General features: G+C 43.2%; 1 protein-coding gene across 6 annotated transcripts in view; it reads right to left on the bottom strand.

Annotated features, from left to right (window-relative positions):
* Positions 1-1,694: 1,694 nt before the first annotated feature.
* TNNT3 (troponin T type 3 (skeletal, fast)) overlaps positions 1,695-24,440 on the bottom strand; it is a 31,557-nt gene continuing 8,811 nt past the window's right edge. The window contains exons 6-19 of one of the 6 annotated variants that reach the window (XM_010154887.1): positions 23,810-23,827; positions 22,153-22,167; positions 19,789-19,803; positions 17,257-17,268; positions 16,043-16,054; positions 11,475-11,493; positions 10,652-10,697; positions 9,703-9,819; positions 9,289-9,366; positions 8,921-9,034; positions 8,607-8,716; positions 7,633-7,723; positions 6,906-6,946; positions 1,695-2,095 (exon numbers count right to left, since the gene is read on the bottom strand). In XM_010154887.1, the coding sequence (XP_010153189.1) occupies positions 2,047-2,095; positions 6,906-6,946; positions 7,633-7,723; positions 8,607-8,716; positions 8,921-9,034; positions 9,289-9,366; positions 9,703-9,819; positions 10,652-10,697; positions 11,475-11,493; positions 16,043-16,054; positions 17,257-17,268; positions 19,789-19,803; positions 22,153-22,167; positions 23,810-23,827 (737 nt within the window). In that variant the 3' untranslated portion in view covers positions 1,695-2,046. Of the gene's footprint in view, positions 2,096-4,584; positions 4,626-6,905; positions 6,947-7,632; positions 7,724-8,606; positions 8,717-8,920; positions 9,035-9,288; positions 9,367-9,702; positions 9,820-10,651; positions 10,698-11,474; positions 11,494-15,635; positions 15,654-16,042; positions 16,055-17,256; positions 17,269-19,788; positions 19,804-22,152; positions 22,168-23,809; positions 23,828-24,440 lie in introns of all 6 variants that reach the window. The other 5 variants (XM_010154888.1, XM_010154889.1, XM_010154891.1 and 2 more) reach the window with 5 other exon arrangements.

The raw sequence follows: 24,440 nt of genomic DNA, 5'->3' as shown, positions 1-24,440 counted from the left end.
TGGATGGAGAGCAGCCCTGAGGAGAAGGACTTGGGGTACTGGGGGATGAAAAGCTGGACATGAGCCGGCCGGGGGCGCTGGCAGCCCAGAAAGCCAACCGTATCCTGGGCTGTATCCTGAGCAGCGGGGCCAGCAGGTAGAGGGAGGGGATTCTGCCCCTCAACTCTGCCCTTGTGAGCCCACACCTGGCATGCTGCATTCAGCTCTTGGGCCCCCAACATCAGAAGGATATCGACCAGTTGGAGTGAGTCCAGAGGAGTCCACAAAGATGATCAGAGGCTGGAGCACCTCTGCTATGGGGACAGGATACGAGAGTTGTGTTTGTTTGGCCTGGAGAAGAAAAGGCTCCAGGGAGACTTTATAGCACCTTCCAGTACCTGAAGGGGCCTACAAGGAAGCTGGGGGGGACTTTTTACAAGGGCCTGTAGTGACAGGACAAGGGGTAACAGGTTTAAATTGAAAGTGGGGAGGTTTAGATATCAGGAAAATATTCTTCACAGAGAGGGTGCGGAGGCACTGGCACAGAAAGCTGTGGATGCCCCATCCCTGGCTGTCTTCAAGGCCAGGCTGGACTAGGCTTTGAGGAACCTGGTCTAGTGGAAGGTGTCCCTGCCCATGGCAGGGGGGTTGGAGCTAGGTGATCTTTAAGGGCCCTTTCAACCTAAACCATTCTGTGATTCCATGACCAGTACTTAAAGGCCTTTCAGTACTTAAAGGAGGTTTATAAGAAAGACAAAGACTTTTCACCAAAGCCTATTGTGACAGGACAAAAGTTAACAGCTTTAAACCAAGTGTATGTTTACATGGGACATAAGGAAGAAACTTTTTACAGTGAGGGTGGTAGGACACTAGATCACTTGCCCATAGAATCTGTGGATGCCCCATCACTTGGATTGTCCAAGGTCTGGTTTGATGGGGCTTTGAGCAACCATATCTAGTGAAAGATGTCCCTGCCCCTGGAAGGGCATATGGACTAGATGGTCTTTGAAGGTCCTTTCCAACCCAGACCACTCTAACAAATCTATGACACCACAGCACATGCTAACAGGGAGCCAGAGTGTGAGTGCAGGCACCAGAAACAGCCAGAAGTTGGGAAACATGAGGGACAACCACCATCCCTCGTGGGCTTCCTTCCAACAGGGCATTTCAAGGGTTGGCAGAGACAACAGGTCCTACAGAACAGCTCACTTCCCATATTTAGTAACAGCCATTTGTGTTTTGCCATCTACACTGAAGTTACCAAGGAATTCACACTTCAGTATTGGGCTGCCAGTACTAACTCCAGTATTAACTGCCTCAAGAAATATTTTAATGTAGTATTTGAATGACTCATTCTCTATATTATACTGTGACTTGTCTGAATTTAAGAAAACCTGACTGCTACTACCACTTCTGTGGGTTTGTTTCTTTATTCACGATTCTTTGATTCCCTTCATCGCTCAAACTTCTAAGTGAATTTCAGCTGTATTTGGCATCTAGATTATGAGCTCCCACAGAACAGTCAGCTTTTGTTACCTGCCTGTATGTGTGGCTGTGAAACAGGCCTCTGATCCTGGGTCATTGTTGATGATACTGAGCCTCATTCCCAGGTGTAGGATCAAATTATATTAAATAAGGATTTGAACCAGCTCCCAAATCCTTGCAAAATGTGATGCCATTAAATAAAGTATGAAACACCATTCCAGAGAGCTGTCATTGGAGTAGGTACTGGTCATGCTTTATTTACAAAATCCAGAGATTTGTACACAGCAATCTACAGGACAGCATAGGGCTGGTATCAGGAGGATAAAGGACATGCTCAGGAGGAATTGAAGCTGCCACCAAGGAGTCATCTCAGTTTCACAGGGAACCTGCTTCCTTTTGACTGAGGAAGCCGCCAGACCCCTCCAGGAAGAGAAAGAAGAAAAGCAGCAGCAATAGCCAACTGAGGCTGATGTTGCGATTTTTGTTATTGTGGAGGCATGGGAACACAGGTGATTGGTGAAGGAGGAAAGAGGAGACCAGCGGGGTTTCAGCATGCCACTAAGGCCTGTCCTGTCCGGTTCTTTATTTCCAGCGCCCGCCAACCTTGCCCTTGGCTCCTGCCTTCTTGCTGCTACAACACAAAAGGAAAGAAAATCATGTCAGCATGATGGAAGCGGTGGGGCTGTGTGACCACTGCATATTTCTGACTCTGTGATTAGGATCAATCTGCTTTCACTTCTCACATGTTGGGCACACCTGCCATAGAGCACATCCTGAGAAAAATATTGTTGTATTGTGGAAAGAGATTCCTCCTCAGAGTCTTAATGAAAGGCCAGGATGTGCATGTCTGAAAGAGGTGGACCCCCCCAGATTCCTGCATTATCAGGAGAGAAGTCAAGGTGGTCTCAAAAATAAATGACAGGCCTAAGCAACTACAGACTTGATGTTTTGTGAATTCAAATCTGCTATGATCTGGATTTTAGGATTTAGAGCTGTTTCTAGACAAAATTTCCTCATTATCAGGTAGCTCTGGTCAAATTCCACAGATGCTGTGGTCGTCTAGTAATGGAGGCAAAAAGCTGTGCGATAGTTTAAAGACAACTAAGAATTGCTTTGCTCTAGCAAAGGCAGAACGGCTTCTTCCTTATATCATGAGAGTAAGAGCCTCCAAAACAGTCCGAACAACCTTTTAGGCTTCCTCTGATATCAGTGTCCCTGTCTTGCTCATGGGGTGTGTGGGAGCAGTTCAGCTATACTCCCCACACAAACACCTGAGGCAAACTCTCTCCCAGTGGTAATTCTTGCACACAGAAGGGCAATCCTACATGCAAGCCACTTACCTTCTGACTGGGAAGCAGGCACGCCTGGACTCAGAGAGGGGCCAGGCATGAAGTTAGTCAGGTTAGATTCTGCACCGGCTCCCGTAGGCAGCACCTTGGCTGCTGGGGCTCGGCATGCCAAACCTTTCCATCTCACACATGTGGTGGTGAGGCTGCTTCTTGAACCAAAGCACGTGCAAACTGTGGGCAGCTCTTTGACATGGCAGAGCATGGGGTTGGGGGCCAAGCACAAGGTGGTAGGGCTTTGCTGAAAGACAGGCCTTCTTCAGAACTACTGGTTCCTCCAGGGAGCAGAAGAAAATGTGGACGACACATCTGGGGAGACTTTTGTGGGACTGCCCCACCGATTGGTTCAAGAGCACTAGCCACATTTACAGAAGGATGTAGCACAGTGACACAGACATACACACAGTGGATACTTTACCTTTCAACCAAGTTAGACTTGGTCTATTCGAAAGATTGACCTCTTACATGAAAGAGAGCAGAGTGTTTTCTGCTACTCCACAATTCCTCTCAGTGTCCCTTTTGCCAGCCTTTCCACAGGTTCAAAACCCAGAATTGGAACTGCGTGGCTCCTCAGACGAAGGCAGAGTCCTTTTATCTCTACAAGCACCTGTGATGTTTGATGTTATGCCTAACCTTTAGAGTGTGCTTAAGGAGACTTAATAAAGTCTGAAGCAAAAGGATCACTTGATCCTTGTATAACACATTAGCAGACATTGCTTTGGAATGATACACTCTGGTGTGGATAGAAATTTAAGTACACAGAAATCTCACAAGCTGCAAGCTTCTCAGTGCAACCTTTTCAGATGATGTCCTGAGAGACTGTCATGTCTTTTGGAGGAACAAGCACGCAGTAATGGAATTGCCTGTTGTGGGTGGTGTGGTAGTGCCCCTCAGAAAAGCAGCAACACTCAGACAGACCATGGCATCTTTCTGCAGCTGCACATTCTGCTGAGGTTTATCAGCCTACAGATCTGTACAGAAAATATCATGGGAAGGTCAAGCCTTGTGTTTGGATCTACAGACAACTGAGCCCCCAGTGTTACGTTCATCTGATAAGACAGAGTGGCTTGGGAAAGTGGGAAGGCAGAGTCTAGTCACCTCTATCATCTAAAGATGCCACCAAAGACCACCACTTCATTCCTGGCATGACTTTGCTGGGAAGATACAGAAGGACATTGAATATCAAATCCCACCACTGCAGAGCTCTCCAGCCTTGCAGTTCCTTCTCTGTGTTTGTTAGCTTCCTACATGTCCTAGCCCCTAGGCTTTGTCTAGCCCTGGTCTCTCATATATTCACTGTAAACACCTAGAATATTTAAAGACTCAAAAGTGTAATGACAGAAGTCTTGTGGTGAAGGAAAGTGGGAGAGAGATGATGAGTGAAAAGAGCTCACAACAGTAATCCCATGGTGTTAGTCTTGTTACACACCATTCTTTGTAATCTTAGCAACCACTTGTTTAGCCTTTGTAAACAAGGGTTATATTCCTCAAGTATTCAAAGCACCTCAGTCACGTGTTTGAAAACTCCAGCAATAAGCAGATGGAAATTTTGCAGACATGGTGTGAAGAAACATGTTTTTTCTTGTTAGCTGTTAAGGTTCACTTCAGTTTCCCCTTCATTTTCTCAGTTTGAGGCAGGATGGGAGTTGCCCTTCCATCTCTAGCCTCATTTCATTGTGGCAAGAAAATGTGGGTGTTGAGGCTGAAGTGACTAGATTGAACACTGAGAAGATATCCCCAAGCTAGGAGCTAGGAAGGGGATATAGGTACTTACTGCTTCTGAGCCTGATCGATCCGGTTCCTGAGGGTGACAATCTGCAAACAACATACATGACCAGGGTTTTTAAAGACAAAGAAATCTTGTTCCCACCCAGAGAGAGGATTTTTACCTGCTTAAGTGCTGGAAGCAGGTGCCTCTGATAGGGATTAATACTTCCTTTGAAATAAAAGCTCACCCTTGCTTGAAGGAGAGAATTGTTGCTCCTTGGCAATAAATCTGCAAGCCCATTTCATATGTCAAGGGAAAGCAGAGCTAGAATTTTATAACTGTTATTAGAAGAGTTCCTATGTATACAAATTAATTTCCTATGAACTCACATGTCGAACTGCAGGCAAGTGAACCAGAATGAAAGTCACCCTGGCCTGTTGGAATGCTCTTGCATGGCTCCATCCACCTGTATGTGTCAACGTCACCTTCTCACTCTTCCCTAATCCTATGCATTCAGAAGTGTATAAGCTCAAAGAGCTTTGGTGAACTTTGGATGGGGACCTCAGCAGTGGATGATGGATCACACATTCTGCTGGAGTACCTTTGTTGGCTGGGAGAGCAGGAGGTGAGGCGCTTGCAGCAGTCACCACCTTTCCAGCCACGCATCCAATAAGAGAAGACGGTTTTTAAAGGGACTGAAGAGGAAAATATTCAAGGAGAGCTTGAGCAATCACAGAGGAAAAGGTTGGAGTTGGTGCTCTGAACACCTTTCCAAGCTCTGTTGATGACTGCAAGCCACTAGAGAGTCTGTCCTACAAGAGGGAGCATCTCTTTGCTTAGCCGTGGGTCAACTGCACATTTCAACCTGATGTGTGGGAAAGCAAACACCTACCTTCCACAGGATGAGTACTTCATGGCCTGACTTAGCACCTTAGTCCTGGCCTATAGCCCTGGAATCACTACTAAAATTTTGGGACTCTTCCAGCTCAGGTGTGGTGTTAGCACTGAAGAACTATGGTGTGATAGAGAGCCCTCTTTTGCCTCTTCACTTTCTCATTTGTTTCCTGGGTGGAAAAATGCACTTGCCAAGTCATATGCTTTGCTTCTGGTTTTGGTGTAATTCAAAGTTCTCCACAGGTCCAAGAACTGGTGACCCAACTTTATTTAAATATTTGAATATTTAAAGTGGCACTTGACAATCCCTCCATGTGGAAGAAGAAAAAAAAAGGTCATACATTCAAGTTGGCCCAACAAACGGTATTTCCTGGCTCTTGTCTTTCCATGGCAAACAGAAACAAAATAAGAGACTGAAACATTAGCAGGAACAAGACAACACAAGGAAGGAAAGATCAGCAGATCACCCGCTTTTGTACTTACTCAGGGAAGTTTTAATATCTGCAGCAGCGGTTTATATTATTTTTTTGCAACTGAGTATTTTTCCCAAGTGTGGAGCAGAACCAGCCGTCTTCAGTTTGACCCAACGACTTAAGACTTACCTTCACTGATAACCTTGTCATAGTGACTTTAACACTCACTCTCCAATGAAGCACCAAAGAGCAACAGACACTAGAGCTAAACAACAGCTGCGCTCCTGTGTGTCCCAGTTTCTTCCTTTGTCTCTCCCTTGCATCCTTGCTTGGGCCTCCTTCATTCCCTTTGTTGTTGTCACTTACCTTTCTCCTCACTTTATTTCCTGCTATCATCTTCCTTTTACTCTCCCCCTTTTCTTCTCCCATCTCAGCTGTGCATTTTTCTTCTACTTTGCCCACTCTTTGTACATTCTCTCCTTGCTTTTCATCAGCAGCCACCCATCTTTTGTGTATGCAGAGGTGTCATTACTATTGCATGTATGTCTCTTCTGGCACTGCCTTACATCCTGGTGTTGCACATCCCGTTGACCTGTTATCCTTAAGCTATCCCTCTCCAGTATTTTGGGTCTGGATAAGCATGTGGCCACAGGGTGGAGAATCTTTCCAAACTCCATACCATTCTTTTCTGTGAAGTCCAAGCTATTACACATGCATCTCTTAAGCTTCTGCACGTATCCTAGGTGCATCGGGGTGACTCCCCTGTGCACGTAATACCAGAGGTTTGGATAGGGAAGTATTTTAGAGATGGTCTGAGAGGCTTGTGTGCCTTGTTCTTTAGCCAAACCACATCCCTGCTGGACCCCAACTCTTTTCCTAAATTACCGCTTCATCTCTTTCCAAAGAATGGAAAGGGAGAGAAAAAGGAAGTGAAGGAAGAGACACAAGATCCAGTTTTCTCTTTTCTCTCTGCACAAGGAGCCAAGTGTCCATTTCTGTCTGGCACCTGACCATGCGGCAGGCTCATGCATTTGGTAGCCTTTGCTGCTGCTGTTACACAGGCAAGTTCATCGTACTTACAACTTGGAAAGCTCCTGCAGCCTGCAACGCAGTGTTAAAATCTAAGAGAGATTGAGATAGTTACATTGGTGTTGCTCATTCCCTGTCAGCATGTGTCTGTGTGGTTGGGAATTAAAAGGAGAGCGAGACAGTAAGAAATCCAGTAGGATTTCTCAGCCACTGAAACCTGACGTAGGTGAGTGCAGCCCTGTCCTGTGACTGGGAAGGAAACGTCCACTTTCTGTTACCACATTACACTTCTGTCAGATGCTCCTGTCTGGAGACAGTTTTCAGTGACTCCAAAGAGCTCAGTCCACAGGCAATCTGTCTGGGATGGGAATAAAACTTAACAACGTTCAAGTGTGAAATCAAAGATGGGTTTAAAAATATTACTTTGCAATGGAGATGAGTGAATTGAGAATTACTGAATTTTCAGGACACATTTACCTATAGATAAACAAGAATGAACGAGATGTGTTAGGGCAGAGGGGAGTCCATTTTCCATTGGGATTGCCTTTCTGTGGGGCACTGAAAACCTTGAGAGTGGTTTATTCAATTTCAGCCTAAAATGGGAAATCCAGTCCAAGTATGTACATTAGGCGAATGCAGTTCCAAGTGTCTTGCAACTTAAATATCGCAAAAGGGCATTGGAGACCTAAAGGATGTCCACATGGCTTTTGCTGGAGGAGTCACAGAAATGTTTACTTTTTTGACTCAGTGCCATTAGCAAAATAGCTTCTCAACTCACCTCGTATTTTTTCCTCTTGATCTGCTCTGTAAAGTCATACTTTTCAGTCTCCAGCTGGTATAACCAGTCCCACAGTTCCTTAGCTTTGTCTCTGTGTGTTTATGGGGAAAGCAAGATAGGAGAATGAGGAGAAACACATCACATCATATATTTTCTACATTTTTCACATCACTAATAATGAGGCTGTTTGCATTTTATTTAATGCAGTTCTCACATCTTCCTGCAAACCCTTTATGTTGTCTGAAAGCTACTCACTGCTTTCTAGGTCACATTTTTCTCACCTTCTCACCTGAGAACCTTTCAGACTTGCACTCTTCTATGTGTCACACACTAATGTATTTCCTACAGATTCAATTATTCCCCTAACTCTTGATGAGTGAAAAGAGTCCAGGGGAATCAGACGAGAAGGCAGGAGGACTCTGAAGGACATCCAGGTGAGCAGAGCAGCTGCCACTGTGCAACTTCATCTGTTTCAGGGCTTTCAATCGCATCTTTCAGTCATGGGTAAACTCCAACGTGTGGAGTCCAGACATCATCTGATGACTGCTGTAGAGCACCAGAGCACTCAGCTTCCAAGCCTCCAGCCTCCACGGAGATCTGTGCTCATACCTTAGCAGCTCTAACTCACCCCTGGGAACACCACAGATACCGGTCTGTAGGTTTGTTCAACTAATCTCAGAGCTGGGTTTAAAGTTTGTACCTAGTCCCATAAATGACTAATCCTAATTAGCAGGAGAGGCTAACATAGCTATGCCAGGAGCATGGCTAGATGGCTACCAAACCATTTCAACAATTCCCGCATCCGCATTTCCCCTCCAGTCTCCAGATCAATGAAGGCACAACTTAAAATTGTCCCATAATTAATTTCAAGGAAGGCCCTCTCTTCTGTCTCATTTTTTCACTAGAGAAGACTCCAGAACAGTGAGACACCATTTCAGTGGATTACATTCAGTAACTTAGGACAAGCATGTTACCTCAGCTTGTCTTCATTAAGGTGGTCAATGTTCAAGGGCTTGCGCCTCTCTGCCAGGACCTTCTTCTTTGTCTCTCTAGCTGTTTGCTTCTTCCCTCTCTTCTGATCAGCCTATTTTCAGAACATCAATTGACATCAGACTGCAGAAATTCAGGCTGAATGAAATTATTTCAGTGACACAGCATGCAAGAGAACATGCTAGGGATCCAGGAGAAGGAAAGTCAAGCTGTTTTCTCAACTTATAATAAAGACTGTTCTCAGTCAACATTGTGATTTAACATTTCCATAGTTCTTCCTCTGATCTGTGTTTTTTACCTTAGCTAGATAGCTGCTGTATGTGGCACCCATGGAGGACAGAGCCTTCTTCTTCTTGAGATCATCCTCAGCTTTTCTCTTGGCATCTTCTTCCTCTCTCCGTGCCTTTTCCTCCTGTGGAGTGTGACACAGGGAAACAAGTTACTCTAGGGGAGACTCACAGCTTCCCCAGCAGCCAGTGTCACTGCATGGAATGATCGAAGCAGCATGTTGATGAGAATTGGCAACTCCTTTTTCCTGCCCTTGCTTTAAAAGGGTGGCCATTTCTTCTGTGGACTGGGACAGGCAGAACCTGTAGGTTTTTTCTATTTCTGGAGATCTCCTCCAATTTGATGCTGAGACAAGAAAAGAGATGCAAAGGCGCTTACCGCAAGCCTTGCTTGACGCTCCTTCTCCTTTTCAGCTCGAATTCTCTGTTGCTCTGCTCTTTCAGCTCTGCGCTTCTCCTGCAAGAAGCAGTGGCAGACACATTGAGTCATCGTTGTGGCTGTATCTACCTCCAGTATTAAGCACCACCAAGACCTTTGGTTCATAGAGGGTGAGCCACCTACTCCCTTGCCAGAACATGCTGAAGTGTCTCGTGTGCAATTCCCAGGTGTAAAACAAGAGGCTGAGAGAGGGGACAGATGTGGGAAGAAGACATTTGGTGGTGACTTGAGCACTCACTTCTGTACGTGGCAATACAGCTTTCTGCCCAAGCCTGGCACTGGATTAATGAATTCAACTTCTCATCTACAGAGGATCTCAATCTAGTACAGGGAAATGGCATTACAAGGACTTACAATCCTCTCCTTGAGGGCAACCAGCTCTTCCTCTTCCTTCCTCCTGGCTTCAAAGTGGCTGTCAATCAAGGCCTGCAGTTCAATCAGATCTTTGTTCTGCCTTTTCTTTTGGATGTCCTAGAAGAGCAGGGAAATGCATTAAGTAAGCCCATAATGCTCTAGGAACATGCCCTGGACATTCCTAGCATCCTTCCTACACAGAAACAAAAGCAGAAAGTGTCTGCAGATATCCATGAAAAACTATGGGATTAGCTTAGATGGCTGTTGATCCAGATCAGAAACAGTCAGAAACTCATCTGGGTGACACTCAAAAGCCCAGAAGGGAACAGAATCCACATCTCCCATTCCCCTATATGGTATTTTATCCATGGCTTTGCTTAGATACCTGCATATGCTCAGCTGCCTTCTCCTTACTTTGGAATAGGAATCTTACCTAGAAAATGTTCCTGCATTTTTGAGGAAAGCAGATATTTCTGTGGAGATTTTCAACACCAGTATTCATTCTTCTATCAACCTTCTAGGAAGGTATTTGGATCTCTGTTTATTATTACAATTCTGTTGTCATTTTAGCTAGTGTTTCTCAGCAACAGATGCGTATAGGCCTGCTTTATTTCAACCTACAACTTTCAAACCGCTTACAACAATGGGACAGGAGATCTGGGATCTAAACCACTTACTTTCTCCTTTCTTCATACATTGGCTTCAAAGATTCAAGGAGAAAAAGAAAAGAAATACATGATTTTAGCTTAATCACATTAGCAATGAATGCATCCAGAGAGTTTTGGGTAGCAGAGAGAGTAGCCTTTCACTGAAAACAGAAAAACACCCATATTTTGTCCTTGACTTCATCCTCAGCAGTATCCAATACAGGAGGAGCTATGTGGATTTGCACACGTGTGTATGGCTCAGGTACAGACAAACAAACACAGCTAGTCTCAGGAATACTTACATCAAAATCTACTTTCTCACCCTCTGGTATTTTAGGAGCAGTTAGTCTGCAGAGAGTCAAAAACAAAACAAAACAAAAAAGGATTTTAATCTTAAAGAACAGGCAGCTTTTTAAATAGCACATCCTGACCTGCCCTGCCCTCAGGAATGATGCTGGCAAGGAGAAATGTTGATGGAGATACAGAGGGGTGAAACAGCAAGTCAATGGAAAACTCCTTCAGAACAGCATTGAGGACCATTGTTGTCATGAAAAGCCATGCAGGGCAGGGAGTTACCCCTAAAAACGCTGTTCATTCCCAAAGCCTAAGGTCATTCCCTACCACACCAAAAGATGTTGGTCTGCAAGGCTGGCGGTGCAGTGCTACACGCGCCATTCTGGGCAGCTGGTGGAGTAGGAAGAGAAGGTGCTGGGAATCGGAGCCAGAAGGTCCATAGGAAACCTTAGTTACACTCGAGTCAGCCCGGATCAGCATTGGCCATCCTTCCTACTGTCAGTAGCCAGTTTCCCAGCCATGGCCTCTCACAAAGGATTTACTGTTGAGCCACCTATATCTTGGGGTACTGTGAGACCACTGTATCTTGGACAGTTCACCAGTCCTCTGACTCTACCACAAACTGGTGTTAAGACCCTGATCAGTAACTACCATTAAGACATCCTCTGGCAGAGGCAGACATCATGGGAAGGCATACAGGAACAGCTGGATGTTGCACAAGAGAGGGTTGGATAAAGTCTTCTCATGGCCATTCGCCTAATAGACAATCTAAGGGCTTCTGCTAGAAAAAATGATCCCAGGGTTTTGAAACTCCCTGCCCCTCATACTTACTTTATTCTGGGCTTCTCCTCTGTATTTGGAAACATGGAGCAAAACAGGAAGGGAAAAAGAGGGAGAACAGTTAGAACAACAGAGAACATGCCAGCTGCTGAACTGAAAGGAGAGAAGGGAAATTTAATCTTAGGTGAAACGTCCCAGAGAAACTGGTTAAATCTCAAGAACTTCCAAAAGAAATACACACTCTCACACACTCCTTTTACTAGGAGTGAATCTGGTTTTACCCTTGAAACAGTATTTGTTAGAAAAGAATCAAGAAACTGTATAAAAGTCTCAAATGTAGCATCTGGTAGTCAATGGTTTCATGTAAATACTAAATTATTTTTCTCAACTCATCCTGACCCATCCTCTAAGGAGGACAGCTGGGCTGGAGGACAGAAGAAAATGTTGCTTTTTTCAATCAGCACTACTTTTGCTAAAGTTAACCTGAATTCATAGTCATGTCAATGATAACTGGGCTCCAGTAGTTTTGCTCAAATGCCTCACATGGAAGCCAGAGGGAAAAAGCTTCATGACATATTTTCTCCAGGTTTGTTGACTTCTGAGATAGCTCAGGGCGCATGTCCCTGAGATACCTTGGTGCCCTGGGGAAGATGCTTATTCTTCTGCACTGCATGTTGCTCCTCAAACCCAGCTTGGAAAGGCTGTCCTCTCTTAGCGAGCATCCTCTCCTGCTGAGGTACATGCAAAATTCCCATGGGCATTAATGGGAATGATCTTTGCATCTCCAGGAGAGATATAATGCCCTGATAGGCAGGCTACCATCACACAGACTGTCAACTTGGGCCCTCTGGCAGTCAGAAGTGTTCCCCTGCAACAAGTGACCTTTCCCTGGCTCTCAGAAATGTGCTGTCTTATGAGTTACTTGCTTAACATTTGTGCTTCTGATCAATTCCCCTCCCTGCTATGCTTTTTAAACTTTAGTTATTAACTCCAGTGTAATGCCAATAAGTTCAGCACTGTTATTCTCACAAACAGAGGTAAATTAAACCTATGTGTTTATTCTGGCCAAGTCTCACAAGGACCCAGGTTGACTTTCATAACCACATGCTACGTTTGAACTCTCAGGGATGCTGCTGGATTCTGCAATATAAGACTCTCCCTGTGTTCGTTTGGCGGGAGGAACTGAGGTAAAAAGCTCACAGCCTACTGAATCTGCTAAAAACCCCCAGCTTTGGAAAGTAAAAGTAACAGCCTCCCTCAGGAGTGAGTGCACAAGACCTGCTATCCATATCATGGTACAGAAAGCTATTATATTATATTTTTTCCAATGTTTATTTGCATCCAGTGCTTTGGGGACTGATGGAGGAAATTGGGAATAGCAAATGGAACAGAGTAGGATAAAATAAAATAAAATGAAAAATTATGAGAGGAAAGAAATAGCAAAAACTGATACTGGAAAATATTTAGTGTAGATGTCCAAAGATGTTGGATAATAAAAAAATGAGAAAGTGGCTGGAAATGGATTATTGAGATAATTAAGAGAAAATACATGAGAGATATGTAATAGAGGTCAGAAATCAACCTTTCTCTCACACATTCCCATTCCAATTTCAGTAATGAAATTTTGGAGGGTAGATTTTCTCATTTACTGCAAGAACACTGCCTACCAAAACATACCTCAGTTGAGGCCTCTACATGCTAGAGCGATGCTAATAAAAATAAACATCACACAATCAGGAAAATGTTTTAGAGCACTCGTATGAAGTAAGCCACAAAACACTCCTAAGGAAAAAAAACCATATTAGCCGACAGTATATTTCTTCAATTATTGTTTAATTGTTTTGTTTTTCAAATAGGCAGTGAGCTTCTATAACCCATTAGTTAAATTGGGTTTTGTATCTGGAGAGAGAAAAAGTAATCACGATTAACCAGTCTCTCAGGGATGTCACTCACACAGGATTCCCTTCCCTTGTGACACACCCAGATCATTTTCAGAGACATTCTTGTTTAGCTTAAAGCTGCCGGTTAGTAATATTTCAGAGAGAGCGTGAAAAAATTAGACAGGAAATAACTAGTTTTGTTTGTTGACCTTGATTGCCAGGATTGACACCTGTCTGCCAATGATTATGTGAATTTGGTTTCAGCTGCCACCAAATCAGCACTTTAAACTTCATTAAACCAACAAACAATTATAAAAATAAAAAGAAAAATTAAGGTTAGTTGTTCTTGAAATAAGAAATTGTAGTTAGAGTATTTAAAGGTACCTCCAGAAAACCAGAAAAGAGGAAAACAAAGAAATAGGAGCCTTTCTTAAAAAATGTACAGTAATAAATCTGTCCTTCGCAGTGCATGACCCAGTATGGTCCATACTGTATGCACCAAAAGCAGCCCAGGGATGTGATTTATTGTGAAATGCCCCTTCTTTCAAGACACCAAGTCAAGGAACTGGGCCAAAGTTTGTTGACAAGCAGGAATTGTCATAGCAATTTCCTGTTCTTATGGCGGATTTTGACTGACAATCTGATCATTCTGCCCATGAACCATGGGGCTGTGACAAAATCCCCACAGACAACCCTGCCAAAAGAAGGCAAGAACCACTGGAAATCCAAGTCCACTGCCCTGGTGATTAGAGATACAGTCTCTGAGTTTCTGGTTTCCGAAAGGGTTAACGCAGGGAGAGAACACACCATAAATACAACCTTGCTTTCTCCTGCCCGATCTATGAGATATTCACACAGTGCTCTTCCTTTCTGTGAATCCATTTGAACTGCCTTCACTTCGTTCAGAAATCCCTAAACACCCTCCCTTAATCCCACTTCTCAGAAGCAACATCTCTAACTCACAACGTGTCCTTGGGGGAAAAAAAATCAATACGCTATTAAAAATAAAAGGAAAGAGAGACGAAAAGGAGAGACAGGGGCTCAGAAAGGTCCTCAGGTATTTCCCTAAATAAGAAAAAAGCCTGAAAAGCGAGCAAGGAGGTTAAAACAAACAAGCTAAAAAAAAAAAAAAATCTTGACAAAACCAAACCAAAACAAGTAAACACAGGAAATGCGGGTAGTTTCAAGTGGTGATGGGCTTTGTTTTGAAACAGCTGGCCAGGTGTTGTAGGGGTTGGGGCAGTCAGAACGACTGACTACTTCAAAGGCCCATAAAAATCCGTGAGAGTCTATGCATTTAAAACAGTATTGAATTTGGCTCAGGGGGCCTAAGTTATCTCGCCCACATACGAGAGCAAAACTGACCCTGCGTATGTTTATGTTTGGTCCTTTCACATGAGTCTTGCCCTCACCCATGTGCTCTAGTCCCCACTCAACCAAGTATTACAGATGCACTCTCTTAAGCCCATGACCTGCCCCCACCGCTCTGATGACATTTATTCACATGTTTATCCTGATTTTAAGTGCACAGCTGGAGTAGAAGTTTAAATATCAGTAGATTCAGGCCTGGAGACCATGCCCTTCTAAGGTTGGGTAAGGAAGGCACATCTGTGCAGAGCTCAGCTCCATTTTCAAGCATGCCACTATGATTTAAGAGGCACTTTACTGATTTTTTGGGGGATAGAGAAGGTTGAATAGTTAGAGGCATGACACAACAGGATCTAGCTAAAAGACGAGCCCAGAGCAAGCTTCTAGAGCTTGGTTTTCACCATCTGCTATCCTAAGGAGGATGTACAGGCTTCTCAGTACAACAGTGACCCCCCCCAAGGGTGATTGGATATGCACAGTGAGCGATTCTTTGCAGCAGAGATGTTTTGGCCCAGTTCCTGAGTTTAAAATCAAGTGAGGAACAGAAACAAATATTAAAAAAAAAAAAGAGTGAGATATTAGAAAGATGACTTTGTTGTCGTAAGACAACACCGAGCTACCATCATAGTATTCGCCTTCTTCATCAGCTGTAGGTTGTAGGATAGAAGCAAAAGAGAAGAAGCACAGTAGTCAATCCACAGCCAGCACTGTTCTCCTAAGAGCAACTGTCCCCACTCCCTCCCTGCTACGCTGGGAACCTTGGGCTCTGGAGATCAAACAAGAAGAAAAACCACCTTTTTGGTGATTTGATAAACATACAGCCCTTTTCTCCATTCATCCAAAATCCATCCAGAGAAATTATTTCCCTCCTGTCTGGTGTTGAACAAGGTCAGTGTTTTTAACACTGTTTCCCCAGCACTGAAAGAGAAAAAAGGTGAGTCTTTAGGTGCATCACATCACATACCTTCTTCAGGGGCTTCTTCTGCTGGTGTCATGGTATGAGCAGGGATGGAAAGACAGGAAATAAAGGGGGGGGAAAAAAAAAAACAGAACAGGTATTTAAAGCTCTTGGAAGCCTGAGAAAGAGACCAGGGAATGCATAAAGGGAAGGGAAAAAAAGGAATTAGTGAATTAAGTCAAGGAGAAAAGGTATCTGGAGAGGCTGTCGGGAGTTAAAGATGCTGTAAGGTTAAAGTAGTAGTAAGCATGGAGATTAAAGGAGAAAAGGGCTGCAAGTGATCATTGTGGTTAATATTTGTTTCTCTTGTTTTGTTCTCTTCTACAAACCCAGGACTCTTGTTCTCTCTCTCTCTCACACACACACTCTTGAGTTGCAGCTATGTGGAGTAAATCAGAAGTCATGTCACATACCTGGCTCATGAACTTCAGGTGTGAAGTGTCATGGAACAAGATGCGATGGAAAATAAGAGAATGAGAACGAGAAACGTGTTATTTCACACACCAGAAGAGCTTTTGAGCCAAAGGGGTGGAAGGGCAGAGAGGGAAGGGGGAGAGGGAATGAAGTTAAGAAGTAAACCTGAGATAAAAAAAAAATTAATTGCATTTGAAATAGCATATAAACAGAAGTCACGGGACAGGAAAGGAATTCAGTCAGGTGAAACAGGCAGATTTATGGCAGTGCGGTGCTTTAAAGAAAGTATGAGCATTATCTGACATAAAGCACAACCTGATAGCAGAGTATGCCAAGGTTTACCTTGATTTGAAATATGCACATGAACATAGTCAGCACCCTCAAAGAACTGTTGGATCCATCCTTTTCTACAGCAGTATTTCAGTCACTGGCAATAAACACAGTGTGGTTCAGAAACATACTGAAATTCCTGCTATAGCTCATCATCAACGTTCAGCTAACTTCCAAAGAATCTCAGTTCTCTTTTCCAGATCTATGGCTCAGGCCATTTTCTTCCTTGAAGACAACTTGGATGTCTGTAGAAATCTACTGCTGTTCTTCACATCCATTTGCAATGTAGAATTACAAACGGGTTACTTCATAGGAAGAAAAGGTTTGTTACAAGTCTGTGCAGGTCTGCATTTCATTCTTCTGCTTTATTGGCAAAGCAAGAATTGATCAGCAATGCGGATTTGCAGAGCAGATTTTGCTTTTCAGCCGTACGCACACCACTGAATTGTATGCATAGCAGGCACAAAAGTAATGCAAAACCTCTCAGCATTTATATTCTCTGTGTACAGTCAATGGGTCAAATTCTGCCCTGAGATCTGAAACAGAGTTTTCCCTATAGGAAGAAACATTCATTCTCATATCATGGTGCAGAATTTAACCCATTCCACTAGGACACTTTTTTGCTGAGCTACTCTTTCACAATAGTATACGCGATCCTCTAGTTTTTAGTAAAATTTTCATGCAAAGGGTAAGTTTCCTCCTCTTTACAGATGATTACTGCAAAAATAACCCCAATATTAAACTAAAAAACAACCCCAAAGGCATGCAAGTTGCAATCAATCATGAGCAGATAGGTTGTTATCTCCTGTCACGTTGTATTCACTTCCCATGCACGCTGTCCCAGCAGACAGACACTGGGGAGTTTAGGAGTTAAATCACATACCTGGAGGGGGGGCTTCATTTAGTAGGAAGTGTCAGGGGAAAAACATCGGAAAGGAAGATAAAAGAATTAGAAATAAGTTATTCAGGAGGGGATCACCTCAAACTTTGGTAAGACTGGGTTGAAGGAGTATCATTTGCAGACTAGGTTATAGGGATAGAGTTGTTAATGAGAGTGGCAGAGTAATTACAGTGGGGTGTGAACTCGACAGAGAGAGGATGCCATAGAAATGAAAGATAAAAGGAATTTGAATGTTGATGAATTGCAACGGTTTAAATCATGCAAATACATGAACAGTTGCGCAACTGTAGTAACACTGGTGACCCTTAAATTTGAAAGAAAACATACCCAAGAAGAGAGTTTTGCAAGTGTGCAGCGTAACCCACATTTCAGCTATGCTGTTGGAGTGGGGGGGGATACGAGAGTTACTAAAAGGAAGTATAAATGTATCTCTGTGTTTGCATCTGAAGCTCCATCACTGAAGATCCTCCGCTAGCAAATGTGAGGCTTAGGTCTGCAGATCTGGAACTATTCAGCTCTATACAGGGCTTCTCTCTGCTGCAAAGGAGTAGAAACTGCTCGAGCCTGTGCCGGGACCCTGCTGCAGGCAATACCTGTGAGCATAGGCAGCTCGTATTTCTGCAGCTCAAGTACCTGTTCTCTGCCCCCACTGTGCTGTAGTCACTGCCCTATAAGTTTTTAGGGGCACTAAAATATTTCTTCAAAGTTTCTTAGAAGGTGACTCTTCAGTTACAAACAATAACTATATGTGTTTCCTATAGGGAAAATGGATTTTAGCGAATGGATTGATTCTTCATGACTGTTTTTCTTCAACATCTTCAGACTCTTACATACAGGGTTGCTTTAGGTTAATACATAGGAATTTAGATGTCACACACATGCTTGGTTAGGTGGAAAGTGTCAGCAAAGAAAAATAAAGGAACTAGAGTAAGAATCACACAATAGCAACAACTCTGAACTCTGCAGGCCGAGACTGTGACTTCAAAGATGTGTTAGACAAAGACAAGATTATAACAGACAAACTAATTAATCATACAGTGATGTGAAAAGCTGGGACAGTCTCCCTCTGATGTTTCTTTTAAGCTTGTTATATTTGTATGTTCTTTATAAACTTTCCTTTTTCCATGCTTTATGTTTCAGAGGGAAAAGAAAACATGGGAGACTGTAGGTATGGATTTATTGTTACATAGATTACGTTAATACTTGGTGTTTTGCACAAATTTCAAGCTCATATGTATGTCAAAGCCCATCACTGAAGTAGCAATCAGCAGTTTAATAAACACCAGAGGAAAGAGGTACAGAGGCAGGCAAAGCAGCTAGGATGGCAGCAGTGGCCTTTAACTTGTGCAAACCAAGGTCAGAAAAACCTTAGGAGCAGATAATGGACAAGAATGAGTATGGTGAATAGAAGATGAGAAGGATGTGAAATGAGAAGCAGCGAGAACAGGAGGGAAATGAGAAGCAGTGCACAAATGGATGTTGAAGTGTTAAGTCCTGCAAAAATCAATCCAACAGCTTTCACCTCACTCGCTTAAACCCTGGGAAAAGGACTGATCTGTCTGAACTAAGAGGCTGGTCTCCCTCTGTGGACAGCAGAGTGAAATAGCTGGGATGGGCGGCTGCTGAGATGTGACTGCTTTAATAAAGCTATTCCAAATGATGCAGAAGAATTTTCAGAGTTTAGCGGATGCTGCAAGTTCAGTTTCTGCTTTTTCAGCTAATAAACATTCCAAGGCTCCTATACACACTGTAAGGCTGGCTCAGAGTTCAGTAGGTGGCTATTATTACAGCTTATACATTGAGATATTTATTTTCAAAAAGGTTATTATATTTTTCATGCAACAGTTAGCTCTTATCCTCATTATTATGCATCACAGGGCAGAGGAAATTACTATGGGTGGAAGATGTAAGGAAGCTTAAAGTTACAGTTTATCATTAATATTTTATTTTTATGTTTTCTCCCACCATCTTTGAATTCCTGAGTATAATATTAGAGTTACTGGTATCATTTGCTGTCAGAAATCATAGTTCCAATTCAATTTCAGTATTTCAAAACTTATGTAGATTTAGCTAAGGTTTTGGTTAAAAAAACAGAAGCAGTTTCCCAACCATAAAAGGTTGCATAGACATTAACATCTCCAGAACAAAACCTTTTCATTTTTTTGCCTTCTGACAATCTCTCATTCCAGATTTGTTCTTGCATTACACTATATATACCCCACATTATCCATAAAGTCAGTGCTTCATTTCAAAATTTGGAAATCTTCTATAGAGGAAAGCAGCAAAAAATAAAATGTTGGAACAAAATGTTCTGTTTCAACTAAATAAAAATATAATTTTCAATTGCTGCCAAAAAGATTTTCCTCTTTTTTTTTTGGTAGTTGTTTGTTTGAAAAGTTTCCAGTTTTGTCCCATTTCAGAACACGACCCAATTGTGAAATTGCCAAGCGCAATTGAATTTCCAGCACACAATAACCCTTCAGATTGACGCAGAGGAATTCAGAAGTCACATACCTGGTTCATGGACTTCTTTAAGAGGGAAGTAGCAGGGAAGGAGATGCAAAGAAAGATAAGAGAATTAGAGCGAGAAATAGAGGGTGATTAAAAAAAATTACACTTTTTAGCCAGAGTGGAGGGGTTAAAGGGATAAAAACCATTAATAAGATTAAAAGAGAGATAGAGGGCACATATGGATGTCAATCAGAAAATCATGGAGAGAAAGGAGAGGGGGTGTTGGGAGATAAAAGATGCAGATGACTAACATATATTCATAATGTTATAAATCAAGTGCCATTGGTAGCCTCTGGTTGACAAAAAGATTTACTTATATTTAAATCAAGTCCATAACTCATAGGTTTGAATGTGCAAAAAGGGTACAGACAACCTGCTCTTATTCATGTGCATAGAAATCCCAGCCTCTGTGGAAATCAATGGGCTCGAAGGAGCTGGCATTGATTTCCCTAGTGCCCAGGATTTCACCGCTGGCGTGTAGGAACGCACACCCATAAGGGAAGGTGAGTACGAGCACGTTACTGCTCTCCGACCTGCAGGATCAAGTATCCAATGAAAGCCAGGGTCGGCATGCAGAGAGCGGGGCAGGAGGGCAGTTGGAAGGTGAAGGATTTGGGCTGGCAGGCTTATGCTTTAATAAGTACGACCCACTGTTTTTTCTCATCACTTGGGCTGTCTTACCAGATCTAGACTTTAATTCGCGTTATGAAGTCAAGCAAAAACGCAACCCTGCTACCCCAGGTTTTGCACAATGCATGTTAAACCAGAAAAATGCCGATAGTTATGGAAAAAGCATGCAACTACAACTTTTCTCTGAATCAGCATTTTCTGCAAATATCCTGCAACCAAAACAATGTCCCTTGATCCAATCCTTAACCCAAGAGAAAACCAGGTATGATGCAGCACCACTTGTTGCTCATGACCTCAGATACAAGTCTCTCCACGCCAGCATACAATGCTGCAAAAGCCCCTTTTGTCTCCGGACAATGGCAGGAGGGACAGGAGGAAGAGGAAGGCAGGACCAAGGGACACGGCATTGTCACAGGGCACGGCTGTCTCACCTCCAGCCCCGGTGGCATGGTGTAGAGGAAATGCTTTTGGGAACACTATCCCCATACCAACTGGTATCCATACTGATAGCCTGGTTAGAGAAATCAGAGCGCTGGGGAGTATATAAGCAGCGCCCAGCCTGCGCTTGGGGCACGGCTTCCAAAACAGCCATTAGCACTTATTGCTCATCAAGCTGCTTATCCTACGACAGCGAAGCAGCGCGTCAGAAGAGCAAAGTCAGCGTGTGTGCAGAGGATAGTTTTGCATCCTCTCCTCTTCAACCACCTCCAGAATTCCTGCATGCGTTACCACTTCGGACAGAAACAGCGGAATTCGCACGTCATGGCACATACCTTCCTCATGAGCTTTATCGGGTGGGAAGAGTCACAGAGTAGAATGCAAAGGAAGACAAGAGCGTTAGAAACATTGGAACAACCTTTCATTCCCACAGAATGCAAGGGAGGGAAAGCCTGAGAGCATATTGCATGGAAATAAAATGAATATGGATGCGAAAAGCACTACTGGAAGTGAGGGCACAAATGGTCTGAGATAATAAAAACTTAAAGCTGATTTAAGTGGCCGTATCAGATGACATTTATCTTATATGCACATTCTTGCAGTCCTGCATAAAGCCCGGAGCAGCATGCTGTTTCACAACCCTGATGCTTGCCCAAGCAGAGATTTACAACCTGAGGCCAGCAGCTTTTTGGTGGCACTGTGGCTGCACTTAGTACCATGAGACAGTGGCCGAAAAATTGCATTGCATGAAGAAGAAACCCTCTTTAATCATTTGCAAAGCTAAAGCATCAAAATTATCATCAGTTGCTTTATACAACTGGGTCTAAGCTGGAAAAAGGGCATGTGGAAAGGCCACTGTGAGAACATCAGCCCCGTAAAGGAAGGTGAATCCTCTCCGCAGCTGCAGTGTCGGCAGCTGCTGTAGCAGCAAACCAATCATGGGCACATCTGCACAGTGCCCAGAGGCCCGACCCACCCCGAATGGCCCAAAATAAGCCTCCCAACAAGACCCAACCTGTCTTGGAGCAAAGGGTTTTCAACCTTCATCCTTTCAAGAGGTTTACATTTCCCAGCAGTTTTCATACTTTTTTTTTTTCATGCAACAATTACCACGTAGCATCGTCAGTACATTGAAAGTCGACAGAACATGAAGGGAGTACAAAAAACAAAACGGTGGCAACTCTTATTCTGTATTAATGTGCCTATTTTTAACTCATCTTTCCGTTTATCATCGTAGGTCTTACTGGTCAAACCAGAGCTTAGTCTGAAAGATGGGAATTCAGGAGTCATGTCACATACCTTCCTCCTGAGCTTCTTTAGGTGGGAAGAGCCACAAGGGAGGATGCAAAGGAACATTAGGAGAAACACATTATTACATGGGCTGATATTACACAGGCTGAAAACTCTGTTAAGTCAGAGGGAAAAGTTTTATCCCAGTAAAGGATGCATTAATGGCCAGGAGGGGAAGGAATTTGAGGCATGTGTGGTGGGGAAACAACTCCACCATGTAAAAGGAACAGGGAAAAAACATACTGCAGAGGGAAAAACCTAACAATAAGCTCAAATAATACATGCTGAAATTTCCCTTTTAAATCCGGTTTTATAGGAACAACCTCCTGCCATCGCCCAGATGGGCTTTATGGCCAGCTCCGCACACAACAGGAGAGGCAAAGAGGGTCCAGTACCACAGAGCCGACATCTGCCGGACCTTGGACTGAGACCATTCCCCTGCAGCAGCTGGTCTGCAGCAGAGCTAGTCAGGGCGGAGGGGTGGAAAGCAAAGACAAGAGAAGTGATAAAGCAAAGTAACCGGGTCCTGTTTTCCTCACACTACCCTCAAATCCCACCCCCCGCTGCCAAGGAGACGGCGGGGAGCAACTCAGAAGGTGATGGCACATACCTGCTTCGTGAACTTCTTCAGATGGGACGTGGTGGGGAACAAAAGCAATGAGATGAAAAACGAGAACAGTTAGACTAACGGGTGTGTGAATGCAATGGGGTGGGGGTCTAAAAAACACAGGGAGTATGAAATAGAGAAACAGAGGAGATGGAATGGACAAAGGCAACCAGAGCACACACAGGTACAAGAAATGTAAAACCTTCCGGACCTGGATGCTGTAAAAGCCCTGCATACCACTCAGAGCGGGTCTCCCATGGCATTATGAACAGGTATTAACCCTTATTTCAAAAGTGTTCAAAAGCTTTGCAAATGCAGAACCAACACACCCTTTGGCTCCTCCTACCTGGAGCACCACATCCCAAACCTCCCAAGGGCAAAGGGTGGGTCCCACCCGCTCCCTGTCCCACTTTGCAAAGGCCACGTGCAGTGCGCAGAGGCCACTGGTGTTACTTGCCAGTGTATACATAGATATAATTAATAAGATCTGCATTCTGCAGTATATTATATTATATATAATATCATATATTATAGGCTATGAACTTATAATATATACAGTATACTATATATAATATTACATATTACAGAATATGTACTGTTGTAACATGTGGCTACACACATACCTTATCACAGATGGATTTTGATTTCAAAACCCATCTGATCATTATCTACCAAGCTACACAGGAGAAACCAGTTGACATCTGATAGAAACCTTTATAGCCAGACCCCAGTTATTCCACAGCAGGTATTACAAACAACTGGGGCTAAAAAATCAGCCTCAGAGCCTGCTGTGGCTTGGATGAGGGGATGGTATCCGCATTTCCCTTGCTGCTCCATCCTCGAAACCGGAGCAGGGGTGTCCACACAGATACGCGAGGATACGGAGCATCCTTGGGGCAGCTTGTGCAAGGGACAAGAAAGTCCTCTGCACACAGATCATTTGTCCCAGCATCTTTCTCTTGCCTCTTGTTTTCTTCTACCACCTTGCAAAATCAGGGCGTGTGTCAGCACTGAGCCCTGCTGTGGGAAAGAGGGGCCCTGAGAAGCTGTTTCACATACCTTCTTCTTGAACCTCTTCTGCAGCGGGAAACAGCAGCAAAAGGAAAAGGAGGAGAAAATTAAAACAAGAAATATTGGAGCATTCTTGAGGTTTGCCAAACTCCCAGGCAGTTATGGGTAAGAATACACAATGATGGAATTACAGGGTGAGAGAGAATTAAAAGCAACATTTTTATGGGCATATTATGGAGTTATAAATGTTACTGAAATATGGGAATGTGACCACAAATGAAAACCACATTAAAAAAAAGGCATCCAATATTTTATTCTTTATTAGAGCCGGCTGAAATTTCCTAAAAATTACTTCTGGTGAATTTTTCACCAAAAATAAAATTGCTGTGTTTCTTTTGTCTTAAATATTTTTACCAAATGGTGAAAAATTTTTGCCAACATTTATCAATTTTTGAAATTTCAAATAAATTAATTCCTGAATTTAGCAGATAAACTCTGCAGCGTGTTCCCCTCCCTTTTAAAAAAAATCTAAACTTTTGGAAAAAAGAAGTGACACCATTGTGACAACAAAAAAAGAAAAGCAAGGAGTTCAGTAAAAATGCTAGGCCAAAACAAATACATATATATGCATATACATACACACACATATGTACATATATGAAATTATATATGTGTGTAT

The sequence above is a fragment of the Eurypyga helias genome, unplaced genomic scaffold (assembly GCF_000690775.1).
Source record: "Eurypyga helias isolate BGI_N326 unplaced genomic scaffold, ASM69077v1 scaffold17827, whole genome shotgun sequence".
Taxonomy (NCBI): domain Eukaryota; kingdom Metazoa; phylum Chordata; class Aves; order Eurypygiformes; family Eurypygidae; genus Eurypyga; species Eurypyga helias.
Note: the sequence above shows the minus strand (reverse complement) of the source record. Positions and strands in the feature narration are given on the sequence as shown.